Here is a 13,276-nt window from a genome sequence, read left to right on the forward strand (position 1 = left end):
TTGTTTCAATCCAAAATTGTTCTAAGTGTAAAGTTAATGGTTAACATGTAAACATCAAGTTTTTAAACTAAAGGAATAATAGTGATAATGGCAATAAAAGAAAAACATGAAGTAACTATAAAATAAAATGAGGAAAAGTTGAAGTTATGTGCTGTTCTCCACTGGGTAGCCTACAGATGTCTTTAACTGTCTCATAAGTAAGATTTATCTTTAAAATTCTAATCGGTTGTTTGTGAGCCTTTTGCAGACTCCATACCTGAAACCAATCAAATTGGAAACAGACAACACTATGGAGCATTAGTACACTAAGACCCCGCTTAACACAAGATGTGTTCCTAGATGACAAAGTGCTAAGTGAAACAGCGTTAAACAAGGTAATTTTAACATAGAGTAAATAGGGATAGGTGAACATGCAACCAAAAATAAGCAGATTTTACTTTAATTTTAGGTTATTTTTATATTAATTTTCATAATAATACATGTTAAATAACACATTAACATGTGCACACAGAAACGTAAAGTTCATTTTTTGTCATAAAGGTCCTGGCTCTTCTGATATTTGCATCCAAAACACCTCGTTTTTCTTTTGCACTCCTTTCAAAATCTGGATTGTTCGCTACAGTTTGATCAACGATTTCGGTTATCGTTACCAAGGAAATCTGTAGAGAAATTCTTTGGGTTTTTCGTTTTCAGAATCTCTATTTTCCAGTTCTACACCTTTTTGCCACCTTTTGCTGATTGGTTCGTGTTCGTAAATAATCGTATTATGAAATGCCACAAAAATTAAAATCAGCGTAAATTTTCAGCTTTTTTTAGGCTTCGAGCAGACCATGTTATATCAAATCAGCATTAAGTGGGGTCTTACTGTATTCAATTAAATCAAATCTAGTAGTTTCTAGCTTCTTAATACTGCTAACTAAAAATGAGATAAATGTTTTAAATATATAAATTCAATGATTAAAATTGGTATAAATAAATGTTTTTATTTATACCAATTTACTTCAGGAACTGCAAATGCTTCTTTTGTATTTGCAATATGCAATGATGTCTCCTCAGTCAGTACATCAATAATTTACAATTATAATGCAAAACTTGATAATCTTTTCATACTCTCTTAATTTTAGAAGAATAACTAAAGTCCTACCTCCTCAATTTTATTAAAATTATCAGAATAAAGAAAGCACTGAAGCTTTCAGCCATGTAAAAGGTGGAGATCTCATAAGGATAACTTGTAGTGGAAGTGGAACTATATAAGATCTATAAGAATCTGTAAGATCTATATAAAAAAAAGGACTGAAGATAGTCATCAGAACTTGAAATGCATATTCTCCAAATACAGCAATAAAGGCAATATCAATTAAAGATCCCTGTATTATTTAAGTTACTAAAAAAACCAAAATTTAGGCTTAGGCTTTAGGTAAATTCACAGAAATAGTAACGAAACAATCAATTACAGTAAATGTGTTAATGGAATTTCAAATTTCTATGTCAGTAATATAGAACTAAAATATGTTAATGAAATTTAAAGTTTTTTACAATCACTCTCTTTCAATTACTATAGAGAGTGCACTTTCAGGTATGAAGTGATATTAACTCTCTTTGATCTTAATTTTATATACTAAATTGAAATCCTTAATCAAATTATCTTCTTACTTGCAGTCAAAATGCTGTTCAACAGATTCGGAATGATCCTCTTGTTTTGTGTTCAAAATTCCATTATATAGCATGAATAAAATGATTCCCATTCTAACTAAAACAATTTTCAAAAAAATTTATTATAAAGAAAATTCATTAAGTTCACTATTAATTTTTGTTATTAAATATTCAACATGAATTCTTTAAATCTTTTATTGTTATAGTAACATAATACAATCTTTGTCAGAATAGTGTATATTGATATTCCCCTGCTTAACACCATAATCCATTCATGAAAATCAGACATTCAATAAGAAAACATTAATTGGAAATCTATTTTCCATTATTTTAAATAGAAAAAATTAGTATTATAATGTCAACCCAAAACCTGCAAAAATTTCCAAAATGTAATTAAAACACAATATGATATCTACATATAAACTATCATATTAGAATATAAAATGCTTAATACATTGTTTTCTGATCATCATACAGTTAATATAGTTTTTAACAAACAGTTGCTTTGGGTATGTTACCTGGTAAAGCAGCTATAATATAGCCAAACAAGCAAACCAATGACATTGTCTGTTTCAAATGAAATGGGGCAATATAAATTAAAGCTGCTTTACTAGGCAATATGCATGCCGTATTGCATAAATTAAGTTGATGATATGACAGAATATAATACACCAGCAATAAAGAAATTTGTTTAACAAAAAGCAGATAATATACAATAAAAAACAAGAAATTGCAATATAGTCTCAACAATGTCTCTGAAACTTCTGTAATTGGAGAATTGTTCAGTAGGGACTTCACAATGTGTTTAAGCTACAGTGGAACCTCAGCATAGGACCTTAATCAGTTCCTGATGTTTGGACTTATACCAAATCAACCTTTCCCATAAGAAGTAATATAAAATGATTAATCCGTTCTCATATAAAAAAACCCCTCTTTGATATGGTGTATTAATGGGGTTGTAAAATAATTTAAACACTGAGCACATTAATAAAAAAATAAATTTTATTATAGATTTTTAAAGTTATTACAGTATATTGTATTATATTATTTAAATCATTAAATCAATATCCAAAGCAAAAGCAATTTCTCAACGTGATCTAACATCTTTGATCTCTGTTTAGAAATTGATTTAACCCCTTTTGCAACGTTAGCAGATCTAATAATGCCTTTATTTTTCACGATTGTCAATATCATCGTTCTCGGAATATGATATGCAACAGTTAAATCTCGAACACGCATGCCACCTTCATATTTCTCGACAATTTCTTTTTTTTTCAGTTTCCATTGTGAATCTAGTCATTTTTTTAGTTTTCTGTTGCTTCTCATTTGCCTTTTTGCAATTCATGATTAATAAAAATAATAAAATTTTACTTACAAATTAAAATCAGAAGAAATTTAACAAAGTTATAAACCGTGGCGCCGCGAACGTCTAGTCTGGTCTAGTACACCGATAGTGCTACTTGTTCATAGATGGCGCTATAATTGAATTAAGTCGTATAGGGCGCGTTTTTTTATGCAGCGAAAGTGTAGCGAAATGACGTCACGAGCAGTGTTGGCCATTTAGAAACGGGTTCCAGAGGAATAGCTGTACAGCACTTCTCGAGTGCTGCATAAAAAAACGCGCCCACACTGAACAAAAGTCATATACCAAGCAAAATTTGTTTTGCCCAAACAGGACGTATTCTGAATTGGACGTATTCTAAAGCAGACATATACCGAGGTTCCACTGTATTTGATATATAGGTGGTGTTGATATAACAATATAGCTTTTCCAGCACCAGCTATATATCAGATGAATATTCCATTTCTTGACACTTGAGGGTGCTTTTCAAAATATCTATGTAATATTTTAACCAATTGTATTTTGAATATAACTTGAGATGGAATACCATCAAATTATATTCAACATCAGCCAAAAAAATGTATTAACAGATACATACATTTTATGAAGCTTGGATATTAAAAACCAGATGATGATCTATAGGGAAAACATTAAGCGGAGAATGCATGATATTTTTACACTCTTTTCATTATAAAAATGTAGAAATGCCATACAACATGCATCTGAAATAATTGAAACATGAATTTTATAAATAAGCAATCGTGCAATGCCAATTTTTTTTTCATTTTCTAAAAAAAATTTTTCTGTATAAGGTTTTGTTAGAAAATATCCAGTAAGAAAGTAGCAGGACATTTATCAATCTTCTTGTTATTTTGATTTAAATTTAAAAATTTATACAGAATGAATCACCTTTAGATCTGAAATGAAAGTTAAGACTTATACTTTTATACAGAGAATATTTTACTTTGAAGTAATTGGATAATTACAATTCCTAAATTTTTTAGAGTAATGATGTCAAGCATTTTGAAATAAACAGAAAGAGTAAATTGTGTATTCAAAACAAAAGATGAACAGAATAAATAAATATGTAAATGTTACTGCTCTGGATCACAATAAGAGTAACCAGGTGGTGAGACAAACCGACGTATCCATGAAAACTCCTCGGATTGTTTTCCCAGATTTGATCCCAGGTCACTCAGAGCAATAGGCTGACACCTTAACCATTTTATCCATCTAGCCTTTTACATATTTTATTTATTCTGCTCATTTTTTACTTTAAGTACTTTATTGTTTTCAGCATTCAATAATGAGGACACAACATAAAACATTTCTTTAAAACTTTTTATTTATGAAAAAATATACTGTTTGGAATGTTCCTATTATTGAAATTACCCAAATTCATGTTTTTTAAAACATGATATAAATATAAAATATGTTATATATACATAATATCAGATTTTCATAAATTTTCCATCAGATTACATCATACATTAAATATCCATATAAAATACAAAATATTTGATATAAAAATACAATTTTTTTAATAAAAATATTCATTTCTGAATAATTGAAACAAATCACTTTGTTTATATACAAATATATACATTGTATATCAGTCAAAACATTATTTTTGATTTATACTTTAGCCATAATTTCTTATTGAATTTGTATCTTTTTTTAACATAGTGACACTTCTGTAAATGTATTATATTTAATTATCTAAATATTGATTTACAAGCTTAATTTTTTTTTCTTAATTTAAAAATATATATTGTCCTGTGAGTGCCCTCAGAGTACAAAATATACATTTAAACTGAAATAAATTATTTTCTATGAAAACCAATTATTACATTTATTTTAAACCTTATTAATGTATTGAAATACATTTAGAAGGATTTAAATATTTTAATCCATCTATAATCAAAATATAATAGCAAGCTTCACTTAAATTATTTACATTTAAAAATTATGAATAATTTTAAGGAAATCAGTTCATCAAACTGTGATTCGTCAAACAATGTAATATGAATAATGAATATGTACTGTTCACTGCATAAATGTTTGCAAATAATTCTAAGCAATTAGCATGAGCGGAAGTTGTGCAGTCAATGTTGGTTCTACCTATTATCAAAGTGGTTTGAAATGGACTGTTTTGTTCTGCAATGCATCAGGTGAAGAAAATGAACAACAGGTGTATCTTTTAGGGTTCTAAGCCAACAATACTAATTGCTGCTCACTATTATAGCCTTGAATGAGTCACTCTTGTGATGTGACACGCACATAGCTAAAGCTTTTTATTGCAAGATTGATATGCAATGGCCGTAATTTCACAAACTATGATTTTCTTTTATTTATGTATTTTTTCTTTCTCAGGTTTCCTATGTTTATTCTTTTGAAATTATATCAGATAAATGGAAGAAATAAACTTATCAAATGTCGTTTCCCTGTAAATTTTTTGTAATTTACAGGGATTGCAATAATCAAATTAAGTTTAATCATTTCATTTATAAAACATACGAAGTATAGTATATGGATGAGATAGAAATGAGCAGTGAAGTTCTGTGAATTTCAGCAGTTTCTCCAATAAATATTTTTACAAAACAACAAAATTTTCATTACAATTACTAAATTTTAATTCATAAAAATAATATATTTCTAAAATGTGTCGATTGAAAAAGTCATAAAAAATATTTTCATAAATGAAGCAGAAATAAATCAGTAATAAGAAAGCTATTAAGATTAGTTTAGGCATCATGGAACTCAACTAATATGGTAAAAGATGTGGGAAATTACGTGTGTATAATTCTTGAGAGTGTTACACATAATAAATGCGATTTAACACAATAGCAATTCAAAATGAATAAATACCATTCCTTATATTCTCTGCTCTTTCTTCATCTCGACAAAAAATTCAATTCCAATTCATTTCAAATGAATGTTTGTGTTGGCTTGGAACAACAAAAACCTGTCGTGCAACTCAGCAAAAAAATTTATATACAGGTAGGCCTCCTACAATGTGGTAGATACGTTCCTTGAAAATACCACATTGTGGGAAATCATGTTATAGGAGACACCAACTTAATACAAAAAACTAGGATTCAGTTCTAAAAAGAGAAAAACTGCATTTTATGGTGTAACATTTTCATCATTTTTTAAGTTTTTGTGCATAAAAAGCTTAAATAAAATTCAACATCATATAAAAACTAAAAAGATTATGATTTCAAGTCAAAATCAAAAAGAACAATGTTGTGCTCACAAATTCAGTCCTCATCGTCACTTATTATAGTTGTTCGAGAATGTTTGACTGGCCTTATTTCAAGATCTGAGTTTGTTTCATCAAGTTCCACTGCACTTCTGTGATCTATTGCAATTTTTCTGTTATGTGAAAGATAGTTCGTTTCTAAATACTGTAAACCGCGTTGTAAGAAAATTTCCACGTTTTTCCAACTGCGTTGGAGCGAAAATGTGTTGTAAAGGTACCGCATTGTAGGAAGCCTATCTGTATACATATATAAATTACTTTTGATAATACAAAGTGTGCAACTTTAAAACTTTGTTCATTCAGTAACAGTGTTATTCAGGCAGTGTGATAAATGCAATTATTTGATAAAATTAATATTCTTAAAACAAAAAATTGTGGTAGAGTATATATATTAATTTTTGAATGAAGAGAATTGATTCTTGTTAACTGCGTGACAATTAAATTAAATATAATACTCAAACTTAATAGTAGCTTCTCCAAAATCATGTCTATTAAAAATTACATATATAAATCTCGTTTTGTCTTCAGTAATCTAAAGAAATGTATAACTTATAGCAGTGTTTTCCAATCTGTGGGGCACAAGACTATTGCAAGGAGGGTGCACAGCTTTTACCAAATTATCATTTTTTAATACAAACAAACAAAAAAAAAGTCAAATCAACATTGAAGAAATGAATCACAGAAACAGTTATGCCTAATTCATAACCCTTGTCAGAACAACTCTGGTACAAATGCTAAAAATCTATATACATACACTCTTGCTAAAATATCTCAACAAGAGTCGAGACCTGATGAACAATATATTTTATTTAATAAGGCATATTGTTTTGTAGGCCATTAAATAAATTATAAGAACAGTATTTATGAAATTAGACTATTATGAAAATTGAGGAATGCAACAATATTTTTCTGAGAAAAAAAGGGGTTGAGGTACAGAACGTTCGAAAACCATTGACATAGAATTTAGATTGAAATTTCAAATTTGTAATTGATTATAGGCTAAAATAGACTTTGCCATTGTTAAATATTCTCTAGTGTCTTAATAAATTAGGTTTTGGAATTTAATTCTATGAAAAAAGTTTTCAAGGCTTTTATGCTCTTTTACAAAGAATGATATATTGTCAAGTTGTTTGGACGTTTGACAGATCTACTATATAAAACCAATGATCTGTTGCAGAAAAAATACTGATAAAAAATATATTCATTTATGCATCCTTGTAAGACACGAGTCTCACATGTATAATTCAATTAATCAATTGTACAAGTTTAAATAATATATATTTAATAATTATCCTTATAAAATTTTTAAAAAAATCAATGAGCAGAAACTACTGTCATATATTAATAATGCATACACATTTAATATATAAATTTTTGAAAATTATTATTATGAACATGTTAATTTCAGAAAAAATTAATTAAAATTAAATACATTTTTAATTGATTTGAAAACTTCAAAGAAAAAAACATTTATAAAATGAATGAAGTTAAAAAAAATTATTGCTAAAGTATATTATAGTAAACCTTGAAATTTACAAATATAATCATTGGTACAACAAATAACCAAACTTGCATCAAGTAAGTACTTTTATGATATTTTATATACTTTTTGATTGTTTTGATTATTTTCAGAGTTTGTTTACGTTTGCTGCTGCATAGTGGTTTCGTCAGAGGGACTATCGACCGAAATAGTAATGGATGGAACGTTTAAGTGAAGATTAGGCCTAGGTTTAGAACTTAAACATTCTTCATATTTTGGTGGAGGAGTGGAGGCAATTTCAATGTTGTTGGCATCATTACTCGCAGCTAAATTATCATAAGCATGAAATGAATTGCTACGATTGTGACCACTCTCTAAATAAGGTATATTCAGATGAGGTTCAGAACTATGCCTCTGTAATCCTTCTGTGATTGGAAATAATTTTGATATGTCCGTATATTTTGGAGGTGGTGTGGTTGGCTAAAATGAATAAACAAACATTAGAACAGTCTTAAAACAGTAAAAATTTGCAATGAATAGCAATCAATAATAAACTTTAAATATAGAAAAACTTTATTTCTAAATCACTGATTATTTTTGATATCAAAGAGTTATATGTTACCTGAATAAAATTTAATATAACTATAAATGAATTAATAATTTTGGTTAAAGAACTTAAGCATATATCCAATAAAAAATCCAATTTACAGCAATGTCTGAGGTACTGGATTTTTTAAAATTTTGAGGATTTACATTCTGCATAACTGTGTTATTGCATAGTTCGTCAAAATTCACATCTATACTTAATTTATCTCTAATACTTTATTATTTATTGCAAGATTACATATTTAAAAGAATAAGAATTTTCTCTATCAATTTTATCATAATTTTCAGAATGTATTGGAACAGATATATTTCCAGTTAAATGAAAACTTCTGAAAATATTCCTAAACTGTGACTTTACTAGATCTATATAACCAACAAATAAAATATTTTGTTAGATCAATTTATTATACACAGAATATCTCATGAAAGCTATTTGTAAAGAAATTTCAGCATCAACCATATACTTTGGTTTATACCCCTAATTATATATTCAGTGAAACCTGCATTTAACAGAAAAAATATCCAATCCAAGCAAAGTTATACAACTGTCAATGTTATTTTTACCTTTATTAAGTGCATATGAGTTTCTGCAAACAACGAACAAAAATTTCCTACCCTTTCTATTCTGCAAAATCTCTGTTAAGCAGACAGTACAATAGATTACTAATTTCATACAAATATCACGCTTATCTTCAATGCTATTATTTCATAGAATCTCTGTGCCTTTAAACTTGTCAGATGAAGTTTTCACAGTTTCATGTTTAGGTAGTACTCTGATACTTTTCTTATTAAACATTGATAAATTGATGTGACATTTCTCTCTTGCATTGTCAATGAGTAGTATTAAAAAACCAGTGAATTTTGAAGAAAACAAAAACAGAATGAATCAAAATAAGAATGAGTCAGATATTACAAAAATCATGCTTGGGAATCCAAAAACGTGTAATTGGTAATTTTGTCTGCTTAGCTTGCAATGGTTATAGTTTTGAATTTTACTTCTGCAAGATCTTTTCTTCTTCTAGATTTCTCTAAATTACTTAATTATCAATTTCTAGTTATTAAATTTAATTAATTATCATGTAAAAACAACCCTATAATTGGAAGTTCTTTGGCTATTTCGGAATTCTGTCCTCATATATTCTTTTCAATTTAATATTTGATTGATAGTTGATATTTGATTTAATAATTGATAAACAAAATTGTTTATCAATTATTTAAAAACTGTCAGTTGTAAAATAAATAATAGTTTTTAATGAAAACCTATCTTAATGAGACAAAGTTTCTGATATCAAGTGTCTTCACTAAAGCCAGGTTCTACTACATATATACATATATACAAGATTTTTTAAGAAAAATTTCAAATGCAACAAAATATATTGATGATACCAGAATTCCTCTGTAGAGTAATTAAAAAATATTTTATACTTCTATCAACTCTTTACTCATTTAGATTAATGTATTTCATACTAAAATGATTATTTTTGTTTTATTTATAAATTCAAAACTTTGAAAAAATGTACCCAGAATATTTTGTCTTTTGTTAATGAATTTTAGTAAATACCAAGGAATTAGATAAGAACAATGATTAATTAATGAGAAAAGATGTCATTTTATTGACCACTTTTTTAATGTAAAATCATTAAATCTGTTTTCATTAATTTATTACAAAGAACATATATTAGATATATTATTTTTTAAAAATGTTTGATATTTCTACAAATTTTCAAATATTCTAAATTTTGTTTACAATTTCAAATATATTTTACTTACAATTTCTGCTAAGATAATTTCTTCATATGATGGAGGTTTATCAGCAACAATTATTCCATCTTCTGTAAGAGATGTCATCCTTTGCAACTGACTATTTGATCTATGTTGACCTCCAGGAAGAGTGGATCTGTTATCATCTCCACAGAATGATCTAAATTCAATTTAAAATGAAATTTAATTTATTCTTTATATTTGAAAATATACATAAATTTTCTACAAATGAATGTAATATACATAACATTATAATTAGTTGTTCTTTAAAAAATAATTTTCAACAAATAATCTACATACACCGGTGTAATATAAAAAAAATCTTCTTAAAAAACCTTATAACCGGCGAGGGTATGCTCAAACCTTGTAAGCAAACGTTTTCGGATCCCTCTCTGGGTCCATCTTTTTTTAAAATAATTTTCATTACCTTATAGATAATAGCATGATAATGCTTGAGACTATTGTATTATTAATTCCTCATTTAAAATAAATACAAGATGCATCTGAAAAGTTCGGTGAATGTTCCCATAGTTGAATAACCATGCTGGTTAGGATGTTGCGTTCATGCAGACGTAGTGAGAGACTTGCCAACTAGTGCCCCCTAGCATCGAAATCACAACAGTTAAACAGAAGTGCATGCAGCAAACAATGCAATGCAGTCAGTGTGAGAAGGAGTGTCACTGCAAAATGGAGCAACGCATGAACATTACGGCACTTCCTTGCTACACAACAGGTGACAGTTCTTCAACACTCTTCCATATTCTCCAGATCTGGCACCTGCAGATTTCTTCTTGTTCCCCGCCTGAAAGGCCTACGCTTTTCTGACATTGTGCAGATCAAACAACAACATGTGACAACGGTGCTTCGTGCAATACCGAAAGAAGTGTTTGCTCACAGCTTCTAGCAGCTGTACAACCGATGTCAAATGTGTTGAGTTGCTAATGGCGATTACTTTGAATGCCAGTAAAAGTATTTTGTTTGTATCTCTTGTTTCTTTTATTTTAGGAGACCATTCATTAAACTTTTCAGACACACCTTGTACAATAAATTTGTTTTTATTATACACATATCTATATGTATAAAATTTTTAATTTGTTAGATTTTATTTTTTTTAATTTGTTAAATTTAGCATGTCACAAATATCTTTTCAAATGCTTTCAAATAGAATGTTTGTAAATTTCATATAATTTTTAGATAATTAGTATTATATTTTTCAATTGGGATCTAATCTGACCTAATTCAACTAATTAAGCTGAGGCCTACTCCCATGTAATGTACATACATGTAAAATGTTAGCATTTTCTCAAATGACCAGCCAAATTTTAATATTTTACAGTATTTTATGTAGTCTTGACTAATAATGAAATTATCTGGAAAGATGGCTAAAATTATTAGAGAGATGGGTGATTGCATATTATAAAAAATACAAATTTACAAGCAGTTGGCAATTCAGCAGTGAGTCAATGTTAACGACATTGATAACAAATGAGTGCTAAGATACCATAACTCACTGTTTATTCCTATATATATATAGATGAATGAATGAATAAATAAAAGTACAAAAATTAATAAAATTCATTTACATTAAAATTCAAATAAAGATCCTATGAGGATTGAAATTTATTCATTAAACTCTTATTGATTGCAAAAAGATTAGATTTCTATTCTATTACAACATAGTAACCAGTCTTATCTTCAACTTATACGATTTCTTAGAATACATGACCATGACACTTTGATTTACTACTGACAACTCCATCTCTTAAGTGCTACTCTGAACATACGTGATAGCAAAAATTTATTTTATCAGAATTTTCTTTTCAAATGCAGAAGCTGTTTGACTTTAATGATCTTTTGAAACAAATACATTTGTTAAAAATACATCACATTCAGCACTAGTTGACTTGCATAGAAACTTTTGAAATGTGTAAGCTAAGAACTTATGTTACTTGCTAAAGAAAAATAAGTACAGTATCTGTAATTCTATTTATGCTGTTCACAATTGATATTACTATTAACAATAATTCTTTATAAGTATTTTTAATTATTATTATATGCAATTTATATATATTACTTAAAAGTATAATTAAATGATAAAAGTAAAACTTACTTTTTTACAATACATACAACGAAGATGCTCACTATTCCAATCATAAAACAAGCAGCTGCAATCATAGCTGTACGATATACTTGCTGAGCTTTACTACGTTCAAATTCCTCTAAATTCAATAAGTGAAAAATTTAATGATATTTTTACCTAATTTTCAACGTTTTTTTGTGAAATAAATGTAATTATACTAAATATTAAAATAAATTAAAACTGTAGAATTTATGAATTTTATAAAACAAAAAAAATGATCAAGTTTTATTCAATTACAAATTGAAAATAATTTTTAAAATAACTATAATGTAATATAGTAAAAATACATTAATACTGAAGAAATATTTCAATTAAAATCAACAATTAAAACTTTCAAAAATCAGCTATCAGTCTATATATCCATATGCATTATCATAATTCTTTAAAAATCAGATTTATATTATAATTTTTTAATTTTCCTAATTTAAAATATCTAAAATTTTTAAATTTTAAAGGATAATTTTATTTATTTTTATTATACAATCATAGTATTTAAAACAATTACTAATGTAGAATTAAATGCAAAAACTGCAAAACTTAATCAAAAGGTACACTGGTACACCTTTTTCTCATTGTGGACTCTTCCTGCATAGATGTTAAAACTACAGTTCAAGCTCCAGACCTTTTTACTTGCTGAAGAGACAGAGCCTGATATTATTTGAATTGTACACTAATTGTTTAATCTCATTTAGGTTAGGTGTTTTTCATTCTATTCCATCCATATTATTTTGTCAAAAATCAGGCTCTATCTCAAGTAATATTTTCTCTAGTAGTAATTTTTTTTAAATCCTAAAGTTTTAAAGTTCTTTAATATTATCATAAATCATTTTATTTTTAGCTATAAATCTTTTAATTGTTAGTACTCAATCTCCTGGTTTTTCGCAATGTCCTATTAATTTTTATCATTGTTATGTCTTATTTCAAATGATTCATTTATGTTGTCAAAATATAAGATCAATTAAAAATTACCTTATATCACTAAATTCCTTTTTAAATGACTTTTATATTTTCCCATGATATCTCAAATATAAT

General features: G+C 27.3%; 1 protein-coding gene across 1 annotated transcript in view; it reads right to left on the reverse strand.

The window, feature by feature from the left end:
* Positions 1–7,506: 7,506 nt before the first annotated feature.
* The window catches only part of LOC136977471 (prion-like-(Q/N-rich) domain-bearing protein 25), a 41,119-nt gene continuing 35,349 nt past the window's right edge, over positions 7,507–13,276 (reverse strand). The window contains exons 7-9 of the mRNA XM_067272966.1: positions 12,215–12,323; positions 10,114–10,264; positions 7,507–8,217 (exon numbers count right to left, since the gene is read on the reverse strand). Of these exons, the coding sequence (XP_067129067.1) occupies positions 7,897–8,217; positions 10,114–10,264; positions 12,215–12,323 (581 nt within the window). The 3' untranslated portion in view covers positions 7,507–7,896. The remainder of the gene's footprint in view (positions 8,218–10,113; positions 10,265–12,214; positions 12,324–13,276) is intronic.

The sequence above is a fragment of the Centruroides vittatus genome, unplaced genomic scaffold (assembly GCF_030686945.1).
Source record: "Centruroides vittatus isolate TY-2023 unplaced genomic scaffold, ASM3068694v2 contig_459, whole genome shotgun sequence".
NCBI classification, from domain to species: Eukaryota; Metazoa; Arthropoda; class Arachnida; order Scorpiones; family Buthidae; genus Centruroides; species Centruroides vittatus.